Source organism: Stegostoma tigrinum, chromosome 37, assembly GCF_030684315.1.
Source record: "Stegostoma tigrinum isolate sSteTig4 chromosome 37, sSteTig4.hap1, whole genome shotgun sequence".
Taxonomy (NCBI): domain Eukaryota; kingdom Metazoa; phylum Chordata; class Chondrichthyes; order Orectolobiformes; family Stegostomatidae; genus Stegostoma; species Stegostoma tigrinum.
This window is the reverse complement of record NC_081390.1, coordinates 4,929,467-4,955,799: the sequence shown is the minus strand read 5'-3', so window position 1 is coordinate 4,955,799 and position 26,333 is coordinate 4,929,467. Positions and strand designations below refer to the sequence as shown.

The 26,333-nt window shown below is 44.7% G+C and overlaps 1 protein-coding gene across 2 annotated transcripts in view; it reads left to right on the top strand.

Moving 5' to 3' along the window:
* Nucleotides 1-3,005, top strand: part of LOC125467621 (E3 ubiquitin-protein ligase MARCHF4-like) — a 57,528-nt gene extending 54,523 nt beyond the window's left edge. For both annotated transcript variants that reach the window (XM_059640319.1, XM_048563736.2), the window contains one exon: nt 917-3,005. In XM_059640319.1, the coding sequence (XP_059496302.1) occupies nt 917-1,221 (305 nt within the window). In that variant the 3' untranslated portion in view covers nt 1,222-3,005. The remainder of the gene's footprint in view (nt 1-916) is intronic.
* The last annotated feature ends 23,328 nt before the right edge of the window (nt 3,006-26,333 follow it).

Here is a 26,333-nt window from a genome sequence, read left to right as displayed (position 1 = left end):
GTACAGTACCGGTGGGGACAGGTCTGTCGCTGTATAACACTGGGGTACAGTACCGGTGGGGACAGGTCTGTCGCTGTATAACACTGGGGTACAGTACCGGTGGTGACAGGTATATCACTGTATAACATTGGTACAGATGTGTTATTGTATAACACTGGGGCATGGTATAGGGCACACAGTGTGATATTGGAGTTTTGACGAATGAGGTGGTCAGATTGGCAGCTCCAGGGTTGAGAGAGGGACTTTGTGTGTCCAGTGAGATTGCTGCATCTCTTCATTCTGATGTTGGACTGGGAGAAACAAGAACCTAGATTTGAGGAGTGAAGAGGACAGGTGAAGGAGATGGGTGGAGCCTGAAGAGCTGTGGGCATTCAGGAATGATATCAGAGGGTGTGCAGAACTGTCTCTGTGAATGGGATAGAGATGTCTCACGGAATTGGCAGAGCATACTGTGGGAGTTGAGGGTTCGATATGGAGATAAGGAAAGCTCGGAGGTCGTTCTATTTTCTCTGAGACACTTTGGGGGACACAGCCTCAGAAGGCACTAAAGGCAAAGTCCTTCAATATTTTTCAGGTTGATGTGGCTCGACTCCTGTTAGGCCCGAGAATCAGAGGTCATCAGAGATGGATGAGAAGGTGGAATTTGGAATTCAAAGCACAATCAGATCATCCACAATCTTATTGAAGGGCAGAGCAGACCTGAATGGGTTCCTCATGTACCTAGTTTGCGAATTGTATATTTGTGAATTCAGACAGGCGACAGCCAAGGGATAAAAATATTGAGGTGGTGCATTGGGTTTGAAAGTAGCCTGTCACATATTGCCAAGAATAATTAGGTGTTCATTCCATCTCCCAGCCCAACATAAGGCAGTGATGACTGTGTATTAATTAACGCATTTTAAATCCATTTCTGCAGGTATTTTGGAGTGGCCATTTTGGACTAAGCTGGTGGTTGTGGCAATTGGCTTCACTGGGGGACTTGTGTTCATGTACGTGCAGTGCAAAGTGTATGTGCAATTGTGGAAGAGGCTCAAGGCATACAACAGGGTTATCTATGTGCAGAACTGCCCAGAGAGCAGCAGGAAATGCACAGGGGAGAAGCCCCCACTGACTGAACAGAATGTGGAGAACAAGGAAGCGTCTTCAGTACAGCGGTTAGGGATTAATTCCCTGCATTGCACGGAGCCTGAGGACTGTGGGGTGGGGATACTGAATGTGTAGGGTTTACACTACTTAGGACTCTCTACAAGGGGGTGCAGTTTTGACCTTATGTGCCCTGTCAGACACTGCTGTGATGATGTGCAACACTATATTGCCAGCTAGGCCTAACTTTGATCTCCATTGAAGGTGGACTGGACAGGGTGATCTTGTCATGCCTGGCGATTATGGTTAAGATTGCTCCCCCAACCCCCTTTCTCTCTCTCTCCCTCTCTCTCACACACACACACACACACACACACACTTGCTGTCTCCTCCCTGTTTTTCTGTGACTCTAAAGTTTTGCTACAGGGTGAGAGGGACTTCTGATCTTTGGAAACCCACCTGTTCAGATCGACATTTCAAGAGTGCACATACTGCTGAGGTGATCGCTTGCTGATATCACTGCAATCTCAATCAAAGACTCCATTTTGCCAGTGACTTTGCAAAAAAAAGACTCCACAATTACTGGAAACACCAAGTAGCAAATTAGCACTTTTAATGAGGCTTTCTTTTGTATCAAAGTTTATGTGTTCTGTGACAGTATGTTTCGGTGTAATTCTGATTGTATGGAAGTCACTCTCCCAATACTTTTTATTTCACTTTGAAGAAGTTTTTGATGAGAGTTGTAATATCTTCAGACTGGGAACAATTAAACCTCACGACAGTCAGGTTTATTATTTTCAATGATTCTTCCAAAAGGACCTTGAGAAAGATTTTATTTACCAAGATAATCTCACTGGCTACATCTCAAGTGCAATTATTCCCCCTATTTTTGTTAAATTGTTTCTTTTCTAATTTTATGATGTCTCCATCTTTAGAAACCAGCTCTTTCTGTTGTCTTTTCATTGTTTTGGATAATTATTTATTGGAAATTTAATGAGTAAAAAATGCACTTGGAAAGTCTGGGACCAGAGTCTTTCCTTTTATATGCAGATTTGTTATTTAGTCATTGTTATAAGCAGTAAGAGAAAGGGAAACGATTACTACTTCAGTAAGTTATTAATATAAATTTTAAGATATCATTTATTTCTATTTGTTTATAAATGTAGCAGCTTTTTGCATCTAAAGTTTCTAAATTTGTACTGTCACTCACCATCAATATTTGAACTTGAGGGCACAATGTGGCCACTTACCACTGACCTTTGAACTCAAAGGCCCAGTACCTATGTGCATGCTCCAACATGGGCGACTTACCACCAGGCCAGTGTTGACATGGAGATTAACGCCAAACTCCTTTTTGTTGTTGGGGAATCTGGAAATGTGTTTTTATGGGGGAGAAAATTCTATAATCTTCTCCATTTTCCCATGATGCCCAATAATTGACAGGATTGTCAATGAGCGAAACCAATTTCTTATAAACACGAACTTTTAATTGAACGTTCCTTCAATGAAAATAATTTTAACAGCACAGAAACAAGATATAATTACCTGGGAAAAAGATTCATTAACAAAAAATGTTGTCATTTTGTTTTTTCTTTAACTACATTGCGAATATAATCCTGCAATCCATCACCAATCCTGACTTTTTGTGAATGTCGTCACAAATAGCTCTAGCCTGCACTTGGAATTCTGCATTTTTTTAAAAAGAAAGTTAAGTTAAATTCGAGGCTCCTTTTTGAATGGATTTCCGTGGCTGTTCAAGGAGTGGTCAGTGCCACTTTTGGGATGAGAATTCCGCCTAGTTCATTAGTTGGGTGAAAGGAATTTCTTGGTACAGTTACTTGAACTGTATTTAAAATGTATAGTTTTGTACTTCATTGTGTTTTTATTTCACAGTACAGTGTTAAATGTATAGTCTACTACATTGTTGCATAGTTTACCAATAAACTTTGACTTTGTTGTATGCGTGTGATTTATTTGTGGTCTTGGATTGGATCTGAATCAGTCTGGAATAGGTAGGGACTCATAATACAGGCCATGTAACTAAGGGGAAAATCAGCCCTGCTTTCACCCTCACATTCACAACTGCACGTTCTACCGCAAGTCAGACAATAGTGACCGTCTCTCCCTACCCAATCTGGACGTCCTGAGGACAGAGTTACACTCCAGTGTCTACCTGTCTTTCATTAGTGGTGTTCACACTGGATGGTGTAACTAAGCATTCCAATGGGGCGACCAGAAATCATCACAAAATGCCACAGCACAGAATGAGGTCATTTGGCCCATTGTGCACGGGCTAACCCTTTTGCAACATCTAATCCTACCTCTCTCCAGCCCTGGGACTATTTACTCTCTTTTATTTTTCATTCTTTTGTGGGATGTGGATGGCGCTAGGTGAGATCTGCATTTATTCCTGCCCTTAATTGGCCTTGAGCTGAATGGCGCGCTAGTTCAGAGGGCAGTTCAGAGCAACCACGTTGCTGTGGGTGTGGAGTCATGTGGACCAGATCACAGATTTCCTTCCTGAAAGGATATTGGTGAAGCAGGTGGGATTTTTAACTTCACAGCAGGCAATCAAGTCCACATCACTGAGATTTGTGCATAATTCTGGATTTTATTAACTGCGTTTGAATTCCATGTTGGGATTTGAACCTGTGTCCCAAAAACATTAATCTATGCCTCAGGTTTACTAACACAGTGCTATTACCCCCATGACATTATACCTCTCTTAATATGAAACTTATCCAATTATTTTTTAGCTTTTTGAGCAGTGCATCAGCTCGCAAAAACATTTTTGTTTTAAAATATTTTCTCCCGTTACCTCTGATTTTATTTTTGCCAACCACATTCCACTGGGGAGGCAATGACCTCATGGTATTACTGCTAGTCTATTAATCCAGAAACACAGATAATGTTCTGAAGTCTGGGTTCAAATCCCCCATAAAGAATCTGGAATTAAGTATCTAATAATGACCATGATTTCACTGTTGATTGTCAGGGGAAAAACCCATCTCGACAACTAGTGCCCTTTAGGGAAGGAAATCTACCATCCTTACCTAGTCTGGCCTACATATGACTCCAGGCCCACAGCAATGTGATTGGCTCCTAACTGCCTTCTGGACAATTTGGGATGAATGATAAATGCTGGTCTAGCTAGCGATGTCTTCATCCCATGAATGAGTAAAAAAAATCTGGTTACTGAATCTGATCCGGCAGCAGAAACTCCTGATTTACTCCATTGATAATTTTGAACATTGCCATCAAATCTACCCCGACCCCTCTGCTCGAGACAAAACAACGTCCCTCAGCTTTTCCAGCCTGAGGTGCTTCATCCCTGGTCCCATTTTAGTCAATCTCTTCTACAGCATCTCCCAGGTTTTGATATCCCTCTCAAAGTGTCATGCCAAAAAAAATAAAGTAACGGGGACATTACCTGTATTTATTCAAAGTTTAACAAAAGTTAATTCATTCTCTTCAAAAACGCCTGAAAATTAGTTTTTAACTTGTCCCACACCTTCAAAACTGAGGTTATGTAGAGCCTCTCTGTTCCCACATGCTCTCTCCCAATCACTTTGGCCAATATGATCAGGGTGATCTCAGATCGGTTTCCTTTGTTACCTCGAGCCCATGTTCCATGTAACTGCAGGCTCTGAGATTGTAGCACCTAATTTATATTTCGTTCACAGGGGTTGCTTGAAGGGATTTGATTGCACTTCAGCCCAATGCTCCTGATCTTTGGGCACTCAGTGTGGAGTGGGCCTCCTCCAGAGCCTGGCCAAGATGGCTGCTGAGGGGTTTGATCAGCTGAACAACCTGTCTGTCCCCATCACCTGGAGTTGTGTGGGAGCTGGTGTGTCCTTGCACTGCACGCATTGTCTCATTGAGGCATCTCACAACCCACTGGCATTGCCGGAACCTGAGAACATTACTGGACCTGGGAGTCCGCTTTCAATTTAACGTGATCAGGTTCCTTTACTGCTTGGTTGCGGTGGCCCTTGTGGGGGCGTTGTTTGTTTCATTGATTGCTTGCTTTTTGAAAGTGTCTCTGGGCAGGCTGAGGAAAATTCAAGTTTAATTTATTCATAGAGGAGCTGGTGTTGAAGAATCAGTTTGCTATTCGCTGATGATTCGCAGGGGGAGATTAATGTTTGTAAGTGCTGTTTTGAGATTGGTTCAGGGAACGTTTATGTGTTGACTAATAACCCTCAAACACTCCAAAAGTGACAAGTGTCCAACCTGTTTGAAGTTTTACCAATTCTTACCATGTCTTACTGATTTGTATAAATGCACCACAGAAAGCATCCTATCTGAATTACAGCTTGGTTTGGCAACTGTTCTGCCCGATAACACAAGAAATTACAGAGTTGTGAACACAGCCCAGTACATCACCCAGACCAGGCTCCCATCCATTGACTCGGGAAAGCAAACAACATAGTCAAAGACTCCTCCCATCCTGGTTATACTCTCTTCTAGCCTCCTCTATCAGGCAGAAGGTATAAAAGTTTGAATACACATGTGAATACATTCAAGACTAGCTTCTTCTCTACTGTTATCAGACTTTTGAATGGGCATGCTCCAAGGGTCGGTCTGGGCTTGTTGGGCCGAAGGGCCTGTTTCCACACTGTAGGGATTCTATGATCTCAAATGTCAAATAAAAACTGTAAGAACTGCAGATGCTGTAACTCAGGAACAAAAACAGAAGTTGCTGGAAAAGCTCAGCAGGTCTGTCAGCATCTGTGAAGAAAATACCAGAGTTAATGTTTCGGGTCAGGTGACCCTTCCTCGGAACTGAAACACAATAAAGCGAAGCTTTTTGAGACTAATGACATCTCTCTATAAATAAAAACGTAGAAATAGGTTATTAGCCCCAACAAGTTTCCTTTTGTAGTGTTTCATCCCCAACTTTACATCCCATCCCCACATGGAAGGAATTCTGTGTAGGATTCTGTTCGTTGTGATAGTAGCAACATGAACGATACCCATGAATCTTCCTGCCCTTGCTCACAGCTAAGAGATAGCAACCCATTAGGACAATAAACTGGCCATTCCTCAAATGGGTTTCACAGCGTGGTGGTAACCTAACTCCAAGGCCTGGCCAAATGGCTTGGAGCCAAGACTTCAAATCACACCATGGCACATGTGGGATTTCAATGTGAGGAATAAATGTGGAATACAATGCTGATCCCATCAATACTGCTCCTGACCCAGTTGGGGCTCCACAGGACAGCTACAGCAATGTGGTGACTCTCAATCACTGCTTCTGCAAGTGCCCAGCAGTTGTATTAAACCACGGCAACATAACAAGCTGTGTCAGTATTCCTGTTACAGGTGGACTGCAGTGTTTAAGGAGGAAGCTCATTGTCTTGATTCTGTCGTGGAAATGGACATTGCTGACAATGCCAGAATTTGTCGTTTGTTAACCTTCAACAGTATGGCTTACTTGGACAGTTCAGGCCCAACTGCACATCACCTTCTTAGGGGCATTAGGAATGGACAATAAATGCTGGCCCATGCTAACACTAAGAATAGCCCCTTGAGTCTGCTCCACCAGGCTGATCTCATTAGGTCTTCAACTCCACTTTCATGCCTGCTCTCCATAACCCTTCAACTCATTGCTAATTCAAAATCTATCTCCTCCTTATACTTTTTCCAGTGGCCCAGCACCCACCACAGTCTGGAATGTGAGTTCCAACAGGTTCACGATCCTTTGAGGGAAATATCTTCTCATCTCTGTTTTAAATCTGCAAACCCTTATCCTAAAACCATGACCTCCCATTCTAGACTGTCCCAAAGGGGGAAACATCCTCTCTACACCTGAAATCCCTTCTCTTTGCCAAACAAGTCCCAGATGCCTCCTACTTCATTGACTAACTCATACCGCCTCACAGTTGGACCTTAGACAATACCGTTCAATGGGATCTCACTCTCTTTGTGAACATTTAACTTTGACTTGAAGCTGATGCAATGTGTTTCTGAATGGTTGGAAAATGTGGCTTTAGGAGATCGCAAGAAACGTTCAGATTCTGCGGAACATTGTTGTGAGCGTTTTCTCTTTAAATAGCACAACTTCTCAAAGAAAGCAACATGTGAAGGGTAAATGTGTTTAATTAAAGAATCAAATGCTCGCAATTCGCAAGTTCATGCACAGGCATTAATCACAGATATGCTATAGAAACCTACAAACATGTTGTCGCTATGGCATTGTTACATTGTAGTGCCAATGTCCTTTGTTGCTTTGTAAAGTCACCAGCGCAGGTTGTTCCTGAGATAGCAATGAGTTTCAGAGAAGTTGGAAATGAGCAAATCTTGTTACATTTCTGGACAAGTTACGAAGTTCATGTTCTGCATATTTAGGCCTCAGTGATATGTTGAGAAATGTTCAGGCCTATCAGTATCCCAGACTCAGTTACACAGCTCTGGAGCTCTGCCTGATTTAGAGGATTCCACGGTTCAAGGACACTTAAAGCCTATTATCTGACACCAATGGACTTCAGAGAGTCCATCAAAGCTTCTTAACTCATTTGGATCATTTGGACGGCATCTGCAGGCTCGGTGCCAATAAAATAACAGAATGAGCTGTTCGACCAACGGAACATGCAAGAGATGGTGGAAGGATTTTTTCACGGGTCAGAATGGCCCTTCCTTGGACTCCCCAGGCGTGTTTCTGTCATCAATGTTACCCACCCCACCTCTTGCCCCACAACAATGGAACAATGCTATGGTTAGGGGTACCAGAGGAGTGGCGAAACATTAAACATATAAACCACGAGAGAGTTTGTGGTTAAGTTTCAACTTTTGCTTTGCTAGCGATTCAGATTCAGTAAAAAATATAAAAGTATAGGAGCAGGAATAGGCCATTCAGCCCCATGAGTCGGTTTTGTCATTCAGTCAGAGCATCATTGATCTGATTATACCTCCAAAGAATGCTGAAGGACAGTGGTCTCTGGGGAAGGGGATTCCGCAGACTCATGGGCATCAGAGAAAGGGAAAAATAAATTTTCTTTCCTCTCCATCTTAAATGGGAGAGCCCTTGTTTTCAAGCAGTGTCCCATAGTTCTAGTTTCCTGCACATGCACACACACAACCCCTTCATTCCTCTTGGAATCTCATCTTTATCAGTGAGATTATCCTCAGTGTTGACTAACGTTTGGGTTTGAGGTCCAAAGTAACCAGAAAGAATTTCCATCCAAGGGCAGTTAGGGCATTGCAGTAAGTGTTGTTCCAGCCAGTAAGGGCCATATCTTGTGAATGCATTTTTTTTAAAATTTAGAGTTTTACAGCCACTGTTTTCAGGTGCATGTTTCCAGATACCTAACGTGTGTCCCAGGGCAACCAATCCTGTCAAACTTGGAATATGTTACTGACAACTCTAATTTCAAATTCTCCCCATATCTGTGCAGGGTTTATCCAGTTTCTTCACACAGTCCAACCAAGTGTAGGTTAGGGTGAATTGGCCAAACTAAATCAGGAATGTGCAGGCTGGCCATGGGAAATGCAGGGATAGGGTGGGTCTGGGTGGGATCCTCTTCTGGGTCAGTGTAGGCTCGATGGCCTGAAGGGACAATTCCACACTGTAGGGATTCAGAGTGGTGGGTGGACCAGATTGTTGGTCATGATCTCAACAAATAATGAGGAAGCGATGAATGAAAGATAAGCAACATGAGCTAATCGATTTTAATCAGAAGGTGCTATAATTGGGAAAGCATGGTGCCATTCTGGTGCGCTGTAAAAAAAGAAAGATATTTCTTGCTGACAGAAGGTGCGGTTATTGGAATGATTGATGAACTTCACTGCTGTGAGTTTTTACTGCTGATTTCAGAGGGATGGGCTACGCCCTATGCCCCAGGCAGGGGCATGATTGGACTCCAGGGCTTTCTGCCGCGGCTGTGAGGTTTCTCCTTCAAGCATCTCGCGCACTTTTGTATCAACAGCTTCGTGGCCTTGGCTGTAAGAGAAACCATTAGGGAGCAGTCAGGAAAGAAAGTTCACACCCTGGATTCCTCTGTGCAAGCAGTGACCGCAGCACGTAACACAGGACACTAACACCAGAGCATGCAACACAGGACACTAACACCAGAGCGTGTAATGCAGGACACTAACACCAGAGTGTGTAATGCAGGACACTAACACCGGAGCGTGTAATGCAGGACACTAACACCGGAGCGTGTAATGCAGGACACTAACACCAGAGCATGCAACACAGGACACTAACACCAGAGCGTGTAATGCAAGACACTAACACCAGAGCGTGTAATGCAGGACACTAACACCGGAGCGTGTAATGCAGGACACTAACACCGGAGTGTGTAACGCAGGACTCGAACACCGGAACGTGTAATGCGGGACACTAACACCAGAGCGTGTAACGCAGGACACTAACACCGGAGCGTGTAATGCAGAACACTAACACCGGAGCGTGTAATGCAGGACACTAACACCGGAGCGTGTAATGCAGGACACTAACACCAGGGTGTGTAACGCAGGACACTAACACTGGAGTATGTAACGCAGGACACTAACACAGGACTGTGTAACGCACGACAAATAGAAAGGACAGGACAAGAAGGAGCTTCGTACTCAATGGGGCACCGAGATTATCGAGTCATCATCTCTCCCAGCAACCCCTGTAGGTTCATACCCAGTTGGTGCTCCATGACAGGCCTTAACTCCCAGTCGCAAACCATTTCCACTCCCCCTCCCATTCTTTAGATGACATGTCCATCATGGGGCTCCTGCAGTGCCACAATGATGCCACCCGAAAGTTGCAGGAACAGCAACTCATATTCCGCCTGGGAACCCTGCAGCCCAATGGTATCAATGTGGATTTCACCAGTTTCAAAATCTCCCCTTCCCCCACCGCATCCCAAAACCAGCCCAGCTCGTCCCCTCCCCCCCACTGCATCACACAACCAGCCCAGCTCTTCCCCTCCACCCACTGCATCCCAAAACCAGTCCAACCTGTCTCTGCCTCCCTAACCTGTTCTCCTCTCACCCATCCCTTCCTCCCACCCCAAGCCGCACCTCCATCTCCTACCTACTAATCTCATCCCACCTCCTTGGCCTGTCCGTCTTCCCTGGGCTGACCTATCCCCTCCCTACCTCCCCACCTATACTCTCCTCTCCACCTATCTTCTTTTCTCTCCATCTTCGGTCCGCCTCCCCCTCTCTCCCTATTTATTCCAGAACCCTCACCCCATCCCCCTCTCTGATGAAGGGTCTAGGCCCAAAATGTCAGCTTTTGTGCTCCTGAGATGCTGCTGGGCCTGCTGTGTTCATCCAGCCTCACATTTTATTATCTTAGCCTTGGGAAATGCAGGATTACAGGGATAGGGTGAGGGGCTAGGTCTGGGTGGGGTGCCCTTGGAAGGCCAGTATGGGCTTGATGGACCAAATGGCCTGCTTCCACACTGTAGGGATTCTATGATCCAGATCTCTCAGTATTCTGTAAGTTCCAATGAGATCAGCCCCTCATTCTTCTAAATTCCATCAAGTAGACACCCAGCGTCCTCAACATGACAAGCCCTTCACCCCCAGGATCATTCCTGTAAACCTCCTCTAGATTCTCTATGCCAGCACAAACTTCCTTCAATGCAGGGCCCAAAACTGCTGGCAATATCCTGAATGCAGTCTGACCACAGCCTTTTACAGCCTTAGCAGTACACCTCTGCTCTTCAAATGAATGCTGACGTTATTGCTGCATATCACTGTTAACTCTCAAATCAAAAACTAAACAAGTCTCAATGATCCCGAGGGGCTGTAGATCCCAGGAGGAGGTTCCTCATAGACACAGGAGCACAGATAAGAATTTGGGTCCATGGGGTTAATTCACTATTCAAAGATGGCTGATCTGAGAATCATTAAATCTCATCACCTTCAGTTCTATGGCTCCACCTACCACTTGAGTCTCCATCTCAATGTGAGGTTTGTTAATTCATAATGACTCCAGTGATAGAGACAAGCAATTGTAACCATCAGTAACTGAACCTGCACTAAACTGGACTAAAACTGCAGTGTGAAATCTGTGTCTCCCCTGTGTGTATTCTGTAGTGCATTCTCGGAAACAGGAGCAGTGATAGGCCATTTGGCCCATTGGAATTCTGTACACCTTACCTGCAATCAGATTTGACACAGCCTCGCTATGATTTTGTGTCTTGCTGTTTAGTTAACTCATACACAAACTTGCTTCAGATGTAGTTGTTCATTGGAGCAGCATTTTCAACACAAGTCATATGTTGTATGTAAGGCAAATGAACTCAGGCATTAATTTCATTTACAGCTTCTATTCCAGTGTCTTTGTTCATACTTCAACTGCACCCTGCCCGAAATGTCAGCTTTTGTGCTCCTGAGATGCTGCTTGGCCTGCTGTGTTCATTCAGCTCCACACTTTGTTATCTCAGATTCTCCAGCATCTGCAGTTCCTATTATCTCTGATCACAATTTAACTCCCCATATATCTTGTCCACTTAACTTACTTAAACATCCCCAGGCACTATGGAGAAGCTTGATCACACAAAAATAGACATCAAACAAAGATTAGGACAGAATAAGTTTCTAAAGGAACGGAGAAGACAGAAATAAATTTGGGGAGCTAGCAACTTTGAGGTGTGGATTGCCAGAGCATGGGTCCTGACTGCTGACATCAATGGGGTAGCAGGTGGGGGGACTGAAGAATGGCTGAAATTGGAGGGGTACTACAATGACAGACCAACTGGTACGAGACAGTCACAAAATCTAATTAGGACAAGGAACCTCTCCATCCACAGAGTGTGAAGCTCACTGTGGTGTTCACTGTTAGATTATATCTGTGTGATCACTTTGCTCGAAACTCTGTGTGATTGGTTCAGTCTGAGGGGAAGTGGGGAGGGTTTTGTCGAGATAGGAAAGGAAATGAAGCTGAGACAGCAGCTGTCAAAATGACACAGCTGATATTTCCAAAGGTTGGGCAAAGCCCTGCACATGCACACACCCTGCTGTAAATATCTCTTCTCAGTCCCAGTCATACAATCATACACTATCAACCTGCTGGCTGTCTCTGAAGAGAACAGCAACAATGAATTACGGAGGAGCTTGATGAACAAATGAAGGTGAACAGGGCTAAGATGGGTTGAAATGGGAAAACGACAGAGTGGAGGATAAATGTAGCATGGATGATTGGGCTGAATGGCCTGTTTCTGACCTGTATTTTGGATTGATTGGGCTGAATGGCCTGTTTCTGTCCGGTATTTTGGACTGAATGGCCTGTTTCTGTCCTGTATTTTGGGCTGAATGGCCTGTTTCTGTCCTGTATTTTGGACCGAATGGGCTGAAGGGCCTGTTTCTGTCCTGTATTTTGGACTGAAAGGCCTGTTTCTGTCCGGTATGTTGGACTGAATGGCCTGTTTCTGTCCTGTATTTTGGGCTGAATGGCCTATTTCAGTCCTGTATTTTGGACTGAATGGGCTGAATGGCCTGTTTCTGTCCTGTATTTTGGACTGAATGGCCTGTTTCTGTACTGTATTTTGGACTGAATGGCCTGTTTCTGTCCTGTATTTTGGACTGAAATGGCTGAATGGCCTGTTTCTGTCCTGTATTTTGGACTGAATGGCCTGTTTCTGTCCTGTATTTTGGACTGAATGGGCTGAATGGCCTGTTTCTGTCCTGTATTTTGGACCAAATGGGTTGAATGGCCTGTTTCTGTCCTGTATTTTGGACCGAATGGGGTGAATGGCCTGTTTCTGTCGAATATTTTGGACTGAATGGCCTGTTTCTGTCCTGTATTTTGGACTGAATGGGCTGAATGTCCTGTTGCTGTCCTGTATTTTGGACTGAATGGCCTGTTTCTGTCCGGTATTTTGGACTGAATGGCCTGTTTCTGTCCGGTATTTTGGACTGAATGGCCTGTTTCTGTCCTGTATTTTGGGCTGAATGGCCTGTTTCTGTCCTGTATTTTGGACCAAATGGGCTGAATGGCCTGTTTCTGTCCTGTATTTTGGACTGAATGGCCTGTTCCTGTCTTGTATTTTGGACCGAATGGGCTGAATGGCCTGTTTTTGTCCTGTATTTTGGACTGAATGGCCTGTTTCTGTCCGGTATTTTGGAATGAATGGCCTGTTTCTGTCCTGTATTTTGGGCTGAATGGCCTGTTTCTGTCCTGTATTTTGGACTGAATGGGCTGTTTCTGTCCTGTATTTTGGGCTGAATGGCCTGTTTCTGTCCTGTATTTTGGACTGAATGGGCTGAATGGCCTGCTTCTGTCCTGTATTTTGGACTGAATGGGCTGAATGTCCTGTTTCTGTCCTGTATTTTGGGCTGAATGGCCTGTTTCTGTCCTGTATTTTGGACTGAATGGCCTGTTTCTGTCCTGTATTTTGGACCGAATGGGCTGAAGGGCCTGTTTTTGTCCTGTATTTTGGACTGAATGGCCTGTTTCTGTCTGGTATTTTGGACTGAATGGCCTGTTTCTGTCCTGTATTTTGGATTGAATGGCCTGTTTCTGTCCTGTATTTTGGACTGAATGGGCTGAATGGCCTGTTTCTGTCCTGTATTTTGGACTGAATGGGCTGAATGGCCTGTTTCTGTCCTGTATTTTGGACCGAATGGGCTGAATGGCCTGCTTCTGTCCTGTATTTTGGACTGAATGGCCTGTTTCTGTCCTGTATTTTGGACTGAATGGGCTGAATGGCCTGTTTCTGTCCTGTATTTTGGACCGAATGGGCTGAATGGCCTGTTTCTGTCCTGTATTTTGGACTGAATGGGCTGAATGTCCTGTTTCTGTCCTGTATTTTGGGCTGAATGGCCTGTTTCTGTCCTGTATTTTGGACTGAATGGCCTGGTTCTGTCCTGTATTTTGGACCGAATGGGCTGAAGGGCCTGTTTTTGTCCTGTATTTTGGACTGAATGGCCTGTTTCTGTCTGGTATTTTGGACTGAATGGCCTGTTTCTGTCCTGTATTTTGGATTGAATGGCCTGTTTCTGTCCTGTATTTTGGACTGAATGGGCTGAATGGCCTGTTTCTGTCCTGTATTTTGGACTGAATGGGCTGAATGGCCTGTTTCTGTCCTGTATTTTGGACCGAATGGGCTGAATGGCCTGCTTCTGTCCTGTATTTTGGACTGAATGGCCTGTTTCTGTCCTGTATTTTGGACTGAATGGGCTGAATGTCCTGTTTCTGTCCTGTATTTTGGGCTGAATGGCCTGTTTCTGTCCTGTATTTTGGACTGAATGGCCTGTTTCTGTCCTGTATTTTGGACCGAATGGGCTGAAGGGCCTGTTTCTGTCCTGTATTTTGGACTGAATGGCCTGTTTCTGTCTGGTATTTTGGACTGAATGGCCTGTTTCTGTCCTGTATTTTGGGCTGAATGGCCTGTTTCAGTCCTGTATTTTGGACCGAATGGGCTGAATGGCCTGTTTCTGTCCTGTATTTTGGATTGAATGGCCTGTTTCTGTCCTGTATTTTGGACTGAATGGGCTGAATGGCCTGTTTCTGTCCTGTATTTTGGACTGAATGGGCTGAATGGCCTGTTTCTGTCCTGTATTTTGGACCGAATGGGCTGAATGGCCTGTTTTTGTCCTGTATTTTGGATTGAATGGCCTGTTTCTGTCCTGTATTTTGGACTGAATGGGCTGAATGGTCTGTTTCTGTCCTGTATTTTGGACTGAATGGCCTGTTTCTGTCCTGTATTGCCCTAGTCATGTACACACAGCGGGCAGTATTTTCCCCTCGCTTTTGGTGGCATGAGAGGTGCGTGGTGAGAAGCAGAGACGATTGGCTGGGTTTGCCTCCGTCCCTGAGAGAAACCCGGTGCCTCCGTGCCACCTTTGCTCCAAACCATGTAAGACAGGAGAGCCCATTGGGAACTTTCTCAGCTTGCCAGCAATTTAGGCCCTGAAGTGGCCAATTAGTGATTAATTCATAGCCTCAATTTGACACACCATCTTCCCAGCAGGTAAGAAAGAGAGGAACCTAGAGAATAGGAGCAGGAGTGAGCCATTCGGCCCTTCAAGCAAGCTGCATCATTCCTTATGATCATGGTTAATCATCCAACTCAGACCCCTGCTCCCAAATCCTTTGATTATTTTAACCTTGAGAACTAATTTCTTGAGAAAATTCAACGATTTGGCCCCAACTGCTTTCTATAGCAGAGATTTCACAGGGTCCCCACTCTCAGGACAATTTCTCCTCATCTTGGACCTAAGCAGCCTGCCTTGTATCCACAGGCTGTGAACCCCTGCTTCTGAACTCCACAGCCATTGGGAACATCCTTCCTGCATCTACTCTGTCTAATCTTTTTCGAATTTTATAGCTTTCTGTGAGATTCCACCCCCAGCCCTCACCCCACACGCACTTGCAAGCGCGCACACACACAATCGCACACATATGCATTTTTCATGCTCACACACACACATGCACATACACACACACATGCACATACACACACACACATGCACGTACACACACACACATGCACGTACACACACACACATGCACGTACACACACACATGCACGTACACACAGTTACACATGCACTCGCACACGTATGCACACAAATGCATGTTCACACACACGCACATACACACACACACGCACGTACACACACACATGCACGTACACACATGCACATACACACGCACACACACATGCATGTACACACATACACACACATATGTACGCACACATGCACACACACACACGTACAAACACACACCTGCACACACATACACATGCATGAACATACACACATGCACGTACACACACACATGCACGTACAAACACACACACGCACGTACAAACACACACACACATGCACGTACACACACACACGCACACACACGTGCACGCGCAATGATCTAAATGGCTACTTTTGGGAAACCGGGGTGACCGGCCTGCTCGGTTGATGGGCCTCTAACTGACCTGATTTGGGACCAATCAGAGACATGGATCACAGGTAAGAAGTTGGCCTTTGAAAGCGAACCCTGTGCCCTTGCTTTCAACCCTGTCAACTCCCAACCCCCCAATTTCCTGTGACCACCCCCCAACCTGCAGCAAGCTGATAAATGTCACCCACCTCATCATCAGCAGAGCCCTTCCAGGTTAGGCCCCAGATGGTGAACCTGCAAACCCAGTACTGTTGGCCAACAGCTTGAGGTAACCTGGCATGCCAACGCTGAAGCTTGTGATAGGCTGAGAATCTCAACCTCGCTCCACTGTCACTTCTTAGTAGGTCAGCATGGGCAAGGGAGCATGGCTAATCTCCATTTAACACTCAAACCCTCCCAATTTAGGAAGGAAACCAGGGCAAATCTCAGCAGCGATTCTGTCTCAGTGGGATACGCAGATGAGGAGGGCTGAAGAATTGAAGGAAAGAGAAACTAGATATGAAAATGCTGACGTTTTGGTGATTTTTTGAATTTGGCTTTAAACTTGCTTTAGCTGCAGTACTGAGGAAGGACTGGTGGTGGTGCTGGTGAGTTGAACCAACGGCCTTATTCAGCTTCACTTGGCCAGATCAGGCCTCGTAGATATTTTTTAAGAGATGGTAATGACACAATTCTGGAATAGGTGGAATTTGACCCTGGGTTTCCTAGCTCAGAGCTAGGGACATTTCCACCGAGTTACAAGAACCTCATTGCAAGCTATCTATTCTTGATTCCATTCAGGAGATAGGAAATGGCAAGCTCGTAAATGTTGCAATTTTTTTATCTCCGAGTGCCCCGAGAGATTTATTCTGTTCAGAAGCTTAATCCCCTCCATGTACATGTCATCAGGGACTTGGCCATCTCGATTGGAGAGTTTGCAAAGTGCTCCCTCTCTTGACTGGGATGCGAATTGCAGCAATCCATCTCTCGAGTTTGGACCTTGTGAGAATGGTGCCAGACATGAGGGTCTTCATTATATCCAGAAGCTGGAAAAGCTGGCACTGTCCTCCTCAGAGCACAGCGACACACAGGAGAGGCTTTAGAAACCTGGTGGGGCCTTGAACCGGCCGGGGGGCGGGTACAGGGTGAATATTTACTGCAGCAGGTTTTAGTGGTTTGGAATACACTGCCAGAAAGGCCACAAACAAGTATCAAAATGATGTGGATAAATCAGAAGGATTTGAGGGTCAATGTCAATTATAAATAAAGGTAGCAGTGGGAAATGGAGTGTACGAGTCCGGCCGGTGTGTCCCATTCACCGGTTTTTCCTTCTGGATGTGATCACAGCAGGGAGTGGGACTAAGTGGGATAACCAGGTGTAGAGCTAGATGAACACAGCAGGCCAGGCAGCATCAGAGGACCAGGAAAGCTGACGTTTCGGGCTTAGACCCTTCCTCAGACATTGGGTAGCTCTTTCAAAGATTAGTACTAGCAAAATGGTATGAATGGCCTCCATCTGTCTGGTATGAATGGCCTCCAGCCAGGGTTGCCGTTAGAGAATGGAAAGTCCAGCTAAAGGGTTCCTTGGATGGGTTGAATTTGATGGCACGCACAGGACAATGTGAGCTGAAAGTTACTTCTCTCTCTCTTTCTTTCTTTCACTTCTGTCCGTTAAAGGAACAGGGTGAGAGGGAGAGAGAGGGGAGCTGGATGAACACAGCAGGTCAAGCAGCGTCTTAAGAGCACAAAAGCTGACCTTCCAAGCCTAGACCCTTCATCAGAAAGGTTTTGGTCCGCCTCCCCCTCTCTCCCTATTTATTCCAGAACCCTCTCCCCCTTCCCCTTTTCTGATGAAGGGTCTCGGCCCAAAACGTCAGCTTTTGTGCTCCTGAGATGCTGCTTGGCCTGCTGTGTTCATCCAGCTCCACACTTTGTTATCTCAGATTCTCCAGCATCTGCAGTTCCCACTATCTCTGGGAGAGAGAGAGAGGGGAGTCTGTTCCATCAGATCCATAGTCCAGAAATTGGGAGTTCAAAGTTCAGCGCTGAAGAATGTGTAACTGAATTTGGGAAATTGAGACTCAGTGGATCAGACCGAATCTTGGGAGTGGGAAAAGAGGGGTAATGTTTCGAGTCCTGTATGGCTCTCAAAAATATTAACTCCGTGTCTCTCTCTCTCCACAGAAGCAGAGTTTCTCCAGCATTCTCTGTTTCGATTTCAGATTTCCAGCATACGTGGTATTTTGCTTTAGTTTCGGTTTCCTGGTGAGGTCAGTCAGTGGTTGGCATTGTAGAATCATGTGATAGGGAAGCAGGCCATTCACCCATCAACCAGTACCGTTGTTCTGAAAGAGCTATCCTCTTAATCCCACTCCCCAGTAACCCCAGGTATTTTTGTGTTTGAAGTATAATATTTCAGAGTGAGGAATTTTCTTACTTTCTTTTGTGATTTTAAATGACTAAGAGGCTCACGAGCAGGTTTCTAGATCAGCAAGAGGATGCCAAGACAATGGCTGAGGCCTTTTCCCCTCGGCCCTCCCGTGACTCTGAGGAATGTTTGTTCCTCCCACCCCACCTCTCACTCCAGGACAGTCTGGGCGATGGTGCAGGCCTCTAGCCCAGCCTTGCCCTTTGGCAGATGGGTGGTAGAAGGACCAACTCTGGGTTGAGTCTCCTGTTTGTTTGCAGGTTGCTGAAGGGTCTATTAGGCTGGCTAAAAATCTGGCATTTCGTCCCATCCCACAGCATGCCCACCCTGTGGATTTGGTTAAAATATCCCAATTTTGGGGTCTGCTCTCTGATCTCCCGCATGCTTGCCCACTGACCTCCCTTCTGTTTACACTCTGACCTCCCACATTTCTATTATCTACCGCTCAGGTGTCTGGCCTCCGATCCCTCACGTGGTAACGTTTCACCCCCTCTAACCTCACCTGACCTCTGACCCATTGAGCAGACTGACTCTGTCAGTGTGGACGCAAGATGGAAACAGACATTAGTGATCGCAGAGCTCATGCAGGGCCCAGCTGGCTCCGACCAGGGGCTGCTCCATTACCTCTATGAGTCTGAGAAGTTGGACATCGAAGGCAATGAGATTGCTTCTTCCTGCAGCATAAGGTGAATCCACCTGAAACAAAGAGATGGTCACTAAGGCATGTACAATTGTTCATAAATGGACAGCTGGCCTCACCCGGCTCACTGCCCTCTCTCCCACCACACTCGCTCTTCCCTGCCTACAATCCCTACCTGCATCCACCCCACATCTCCACTCACGGCCACCTACTGCTCAATATTGTCATGCAGGGTGGGTGATCTCAGGAACCCGCCAACCAGAAGATCAAAGCCCAATTCTGCAAGAAGTGCAGAAGAATTCAGGAAACCGGGTCAATTTGAGGCTGTTCAGAGTCAAGCAAACACAGAGAATGTTGGAGAAACTTGGTGGATTGGGCAGGATCTGTGGAGGGGGAAAACACAGCTAATGTTTCGAGTCCTGTATGACGTGTTTCTGACTCTCCACCTGCAGAGTTTCTCCGACATTCCCAGTTTGATTCCAGATTTCCGGCTTCTGCAGCGTTTTGCTTTTAGTTTCAGTCTCTCTCCCGGTCTGGTCTGCGAGTGGTTGGCACGTCACAGAAGGAAGCCATTCCCTCCATCACATGTATACTAGCTCTCTGAAGGAGCTATCCTCTTAATCCCACTCCCTAGTAATCCCGAGTATTTTTCAATTTCAAGGAGGCCTGGGGAGGAATTGGCCTGTCTTCCCGATCATGATGAGGTTTCATAGAGCTCGGTTCGGTTTCTCTTGCTGTTTATAACATGTATGTAACAGTGAATTAAACACGCTGCCTGTGGTCACAAGACTTTCCAATGATAGACAACATGGTTGATAGCCAGGAACATAACTGCAGGAATATATCAATGGAGTGGGAAGAGGGAGCAGAAAAGTGACAAATGTAATTCAATCTGTAAAAGATTGTTGTAAAAAACCCTCTTCTTCACTAATATCCTTCACTAATATTCTTACCTGATCTGACCTCCACGTGACTCCAGGATCCCAGCAAAGCTGTTATCTCTTGATTGCCCTTGGAAATGCCCTGAGAAGCCACTCAATTTGGGGATAGGCAGAAAATAGCCGATTGCTGGCCTGCTCTGGGATTTGACTCACATGGCATAGGGTGGAGGAAGAGGAAGTTAGCCCCAGATATCACAAACTCAACCAGCCCCAACCACACACCCCAGTCCATTGCCAATCCTCTCTCCCTCTGCCCCCTCCCCTGTCTGGCCACATCACCAGACCTCTGACAAGGACATGCCAACCTTTCCCTCACCAGGCCCCAGTCCTACTTTCAGATCCGGCTCCATCGTTTCCCTCTGCGACTTGCTGCTATCCCAGAAGGCGCCTTGGCTTCTGGTGGCACTGCTGAGCTGCCAGCCATAGGCTCTTAGAGATGGGGGCCTCCTCCCCCCAAGTGGGGACAGGAGACTAAGCTCAAACTAAGTAAAGATCATAGAGTGGCTGCTGGGTCAACGCTCTGCCAAATTTCACACCAGGAGCTGCCCTCCCATCCTTGTCTAGGCCCACGGCACACTGCCACTCCTGTGGGTGTTCCCATCACCAACATGCTTCGAGGGGACATTGACGATTCTGGGAGGAGCTAAATTGTTAATGCTCATGTAGAGAGGCCTGCTTCCAAACTAATTTATGGCCCAGCTTTGCAGTGGCAGATTCTATCAGTCATTGTAAGGTGAAGTGAAATATTGGCACCCATTTGAAGCAATTCAAAATTGCAGGCAAACACTGGAGAAACTCAGCAGGCCCATGGAGAGAGAAACAGAGTTAACGTTTCGTTTCTGAAAGGATTCTTTTTCAGACTCCTCTCCTGTCTGCAGGGCTGTAGAACTTATGTCAATGGCCAATTAGCCCCACCACCCTTTTCTGCCATTCAATTGGTCTACGGTTTTTATATCTGTTAAACCCACGTACTCAACGTGCTCCCAGAGGATGCTGGTGGTATGACAGTCATGTCAATGGCTAGTAATTCAGAGGCCTAGATTAATACTCTGGGTTCAAACCACACCACGGTGGCTGGAGAAATCTAAATTAAATTAATAAATAAATATGGAATTGTAAGCTACTCTCAGTAATAGCAGTTATATTATTGAGCACTATTTTAAAATTAAGCTCATTAATGTCATTTAGGGGAGGAAATCTGCCATCTTTACCTGGTCTGGACGACATGTTAATGTAAAGTTGGATGGAATACTTATGGATTGGAAGATGTTAGAAATTGTTTGTAAAATGAGAGTGGTAAAAAGAATGTGATCCCTTTAAGACAGGATGTGCTTTTTTTTAGACTTATAAGATTGTCTGAAAGCAGCAGTAGCCACAGAGAGTTCTTGCAATTGAAACATTTGTATCAAAGGTTATATGGTTAGCACCCAAGCAGCAGTCTCGTTTTGATATTGAGGCAAACGGTTTGATTCAGCCAATTAATTTAAGCCAGACACTTAGAGATTAAAAACCAATTATATGTAAATCTGATGGTTTTGACAATCTAGGACCAATCCTCTTGTAAGAAATTGATAGGTCATAAAGGGTATAAAAGAAGAGGGTATTTGAAAAATCAGTGTGAGAGCAAACTGCCATTTGTTAGAGTTAACAATCAGCAACCCTAAAGAGAAAATCACTGGCTCTCAAAATACTCTAAGCTCTCAGAGGAACCATCATCTGACTAAAGGTATAGTGGCACTCTTAGCAAATATTTGTGACACAAGAATTCAACAAAGAAAGGTGTTCCTGACCAAAGGACTGCGGCGATGACGTAGAACATTCTGGAAGAAGTATCCTGGCTGTAATTTCGAGACACTACGTTTTAAGTTTTTTAAATGAATTTGGTTTATATAAGTGGGACTTGTACTTATTGGTACAGCATACCATTAAGAATTTTGTTTTCTTTGGGAATAGTTAGTGGTTGAGGGGGAATTATTCAGTTTGTTTGTAGTTCAGTTAATTAGTTCACTTTTATGGTTAAATAAATAAATTTTTACCTGTTGATTACAGAGTAACTGTCAGGTGTTCACTTCCTTTAACTTCCCCTTTCTCACAGCGTGAGGGTGAGAGGCAGATTAAACCACTTTTCAAGCTTCTTTCAATAAATGGCAGGGCAAGCCTCTCTGGGTGTTTCGGTTTTACTTATTGGGGGTGGTGGGTTGACCTCTGCTTTATAACAATGTGATTCCAGACCCACAGCAATGTGGTTGATTCTTAACTGAAATGGTCATCTAGGGGTAGGGAACAGACCTTGGTCATGCCAGTGATGCCCACATCCCATGAGAGAATTAAAACAACAGTCTGGACGAACAATCTCAGTAGTCACAGAACATGAATGAAGCTGGAGAGAGTTGCATTTTGTCAGAGTTTGTCATTGTGTACTCTTTAGAACATTTGCTAGATTATTGATTTAAACAAGTTACCTTTTAACTTTGCATGTGGTGAACATGCAGATTACCTAAATTACAAAGAGGAGTCCAAAGTCGTCATCTTTGGTCCTGAAAAGTACCCAGCTTACCTCGGAGTACCTTGTGGGGTATGCATGCCGGAAATCCCAAAGACTAGGGCACTGTATCTAACAGTATATTTGTTCAGCTGTTCACCCCCAACCAGTCTGTGTTCACAAAACTTAAAATGATGTCTGAGATTAGATGTACCTACGCAGTTGGACATTATTTGCCGAATAATCTAGATGGTGTTATTAATTAAGATGACAACGATTATAAGATTGTCAGTTTGGCTCACAGTGTGGTCTACTGGTATTTACTGAAAGTCACGTACATTAATATGTGAGGCTCAAATCTTAGCAGACAGAAAGGACATGTACATACAAACCACAGGATTCAACTCAACAAAACTGTGACAGCCATTGTCTGCTTCATTTTTCAGGGATATTGACAAATTAAGAGTCAACTAGCCTGGTTTAAATTAAAAAAAACCTTGGTAGTTAACTGTCAGTTGTCATCTGGCAGTTGCATTACCGATGCAATGCCGTCACCAATCAGAAACCATTTCCCAGCCAATTATCATACTCTTCTCATACTCTAAGTATAAAAATTTTGTTCCCCTTTATGTTGGTATTTCTTACAAACATTCTGATGTATGAAAAATGAAAAATTTTCAACAAAATGTTTAATTTTATTAGAACTCTCAGTTTTGACATATACCATTGATCTTTACCCCCAACATATTTTCTCTTGGTGGAGTGCTGAGTTCCACTTTCCATCACTATTGGTCTTTCCTAAATGGTGTATTGCTAATTTTAGTGTTATGCTTTGTTGTTCTGAGCTTCCCCAGTTAATATCATAAAATTGTACAATTTTACGTTGTACAAGGAGGCCATTTGGCCTATTAAGTCTGTACTGGCTTCAGAAAGAGCGACACAGCTAACCCCATCCTCCATCTCTACTTCCGTAGCCCTCTAATTTCACCACTTACAAATATTTGACGAAATAGTTTCTCCCATACACAGTGTCGATTCCTTTAATCATCTTAATTAGATCATTTCTTATTCTTCTAATTTAACATTTGCAGTGCCCTTTTGTTCACCCTGTTACACATTTGATTGTTCTCTAGTCATTTGTACCATAGACCAGTGCCTGATAGCTGCCTTGCCATCAGATCCAGGATTGTGCCTGATCAGAATCGGGCTTTCAGTCATTGTATGGCTATTCGTAGCTGGGGGCAGCCATTTTGTATCCCACATCCTGCCCTTTAGCAAGACCACCAAAGGGACTGAAGACTGCAGGGCAGTTCATGACTAGAATAAAATACATGGCACCATTAAACAGGTTTTTAAATTGTTCTTAGGCTTGTATGATGTTTATTGCCTATGCCTCATGGAGGCAGTCTCTGTGATTGCTGGCGTGTTGGAATAATTTAGCAGAGAGGATAATGCTAGAAGTACGGATTGTGGTCATGTAGGCCAGACCGGGTGGGGTCAGAGGATGACCTCTCTAAGGGATGTCAATGAAATTCCTCAATTACAATATTAGACCTTTTATTGACTCACAAGTGACCAACTTTGTTGAATTCAACTTCACAACAAAGAACTGACCTGGTGCAAATCTAGATTGCTCATCCAGGCCTAGTATACCGTGGATTCAGTGAGCCTGCGCATCACATGGACACTTACACCATGTCCCTGTGGAAGAGGTGTCCAAATGCATAAAGTAAGATCTGCATTTACAGCCACTTTTCACAATCACTTGATACCTCAACATAAAGAAGGACATTTAAAGTGGAATCAATATTGCTGTATTGGAAATGCAGCAACCCAATTTACAGACAGACGTGAACAGCCAGATTGTCTGTCTTTCGTGGGGTTGGGGGATGGATAAACATTTGCTAGAACATCGGGGAGAACTCACCAGCTCTTCATTAAAACAGTGTCAATGGGACCTTTTCCATTCACTCAAGTGGGCAAAGAATGAGCGTCAGTTTAACATCTCATCCTCCATCAGTGCAGCACCCTCTCAGCATGCCTTGAACCTTTGAGCTCAAGTCCGCGATTGGGAACCATTTCAACGTTCACAAGTGAGAGAATGACCGACAGAACCATGTTAACGTTCCACAACCCAAACATATTTGCAGTTCTGAGCAAGGGTCAGCGGACCTGAAATGTTAACTCTTGTTTTTTCCTTCACAGATGCTGCCAGACCTGCTGAGCTTTTCCAGCAACTTTGCTTTTGTTCCTGATTTACTTATAACTCTGTTTTGATGTTACTTTTAAAGCTGTCTCCAATACCCTTGAGTACACTCCACCGATTTTATGAAAAGAAATTAGATGAAACTGAATTGTTCAGTTTGCTACACTATAACAAGAGCGTATTCTTGAAATAATTCTCGGTGATAAATCAATATTTAAAATAAATAACCTGTGTGCCTTGAGTTACTTTATGCTGCAGCACTGTACACAGTGAGAGTATTTGCAAAGTGTTAATCAATCCGCAGCTTTTTTATTGCTGATAAAGTAGGAGTTAATTCCTGGCTGAGGTTACAACTGGTTTTTCGCCTTGTACACTGTGCATGCCCTTCTGAGCCTCATGACCAGGCATACTAAAATAGTTTATTTGCTGTTGACTTTGTCCCTAGAAATTTTGAATCTCGTCCATAACTGTGGGATTAATTCATCTGGATGTTGCAACATTGCATAGTAGCAGAATCTTAATTTCCCAAAGTTGATTTTTTGATAAGTGATGGAATGGCCCAGCCGGTATTTGCAACTTGTTCCCTATTGTCCTTGAGAAGGTGTTGGGGAGCAAGATTCTTGAATGCAATTGAGTGGCTTGTTAAGACCATTTAAGGATCAACTGCATTGCTGTGGGGTCTGGAGTCATGTGCAGCTACAGACTTGACCAGGTCAAGACAGCAGACTGGACTTCCTGAAGGACATTTCTGGACCCAGTTGGGTTCAATCACAATCTAGTGGTTTCATGACCACCGTAACTAAAACTGGATTTTCACCTCCATATTTACTTTTTTCAGACTGCAATTCTGCCAGCCACTGCAGCGAGATTCGAATCCAAGGGTTGTATTTACGGGCCACCCCATTCCCTGCAGAGTGCCCCATCCCTCCCAAACTGAAACCCATGAGAAGGCCGTGTGGTCTTGACTCAATTTGGGAAGAAGGCCCGTCCCAAGAGACCGGTCCTGACATCCCAACAATGGAGAACAGCGGACTACAGACATTGTCTGCAGAAAAGGAGCTAATGGAGGCCAGTCTGGTCTATCGGAGTGGGTTTGGCTTGAGTTGGGCTGAGCAGGAGAGGGTGGTTTGGGAACTGGGCCTGTGAGACCAATGGGCATAAAGGGGGTCTAGTCTTGGAGAGGCTTTAGGCTTGAGGGATGTGAAAATGTCCTGTGGCCGTCCCATTGGAAACAACCATCTTGTGCAGGAAAAGCTGCCTGCTATGGGAAAAATGGTGGCAGGATCTGGATGAGATATGGTCCATTAGGTGTGAAACACAGCTAGGCCACTGCCCATTGAATCAATGAGATCATGGCTGAAAATCAAATCCACTTTCCTGCCTTTCCCCATAATCCTGGGTTCCCTTACTGATTAAAAATGTGTTTATCTCAGCTGAGAATATACCAAATGATCCAGCCTCAACAATCCTCTGGAGTAAAGAATTCCACAGGAAAAAAATCTCTCCTCATCTCTGTATTAAATAGGTGATTCCTTTATTCTGAGATTATGCTCACTGTTCCTAGACTTTCCCATAAGGCGAACTGCCTCTCCCCTGTCAAGTCCCCTAAGAGTTTTTGATATTTAAATGAAATCTCCTTTCATTCTTTTAAACTCTAAAGTGTACAAGCTCAAACAACTCAACCTCTCCTCAAGAAGACCGTCCCTCCAAACATGGAATC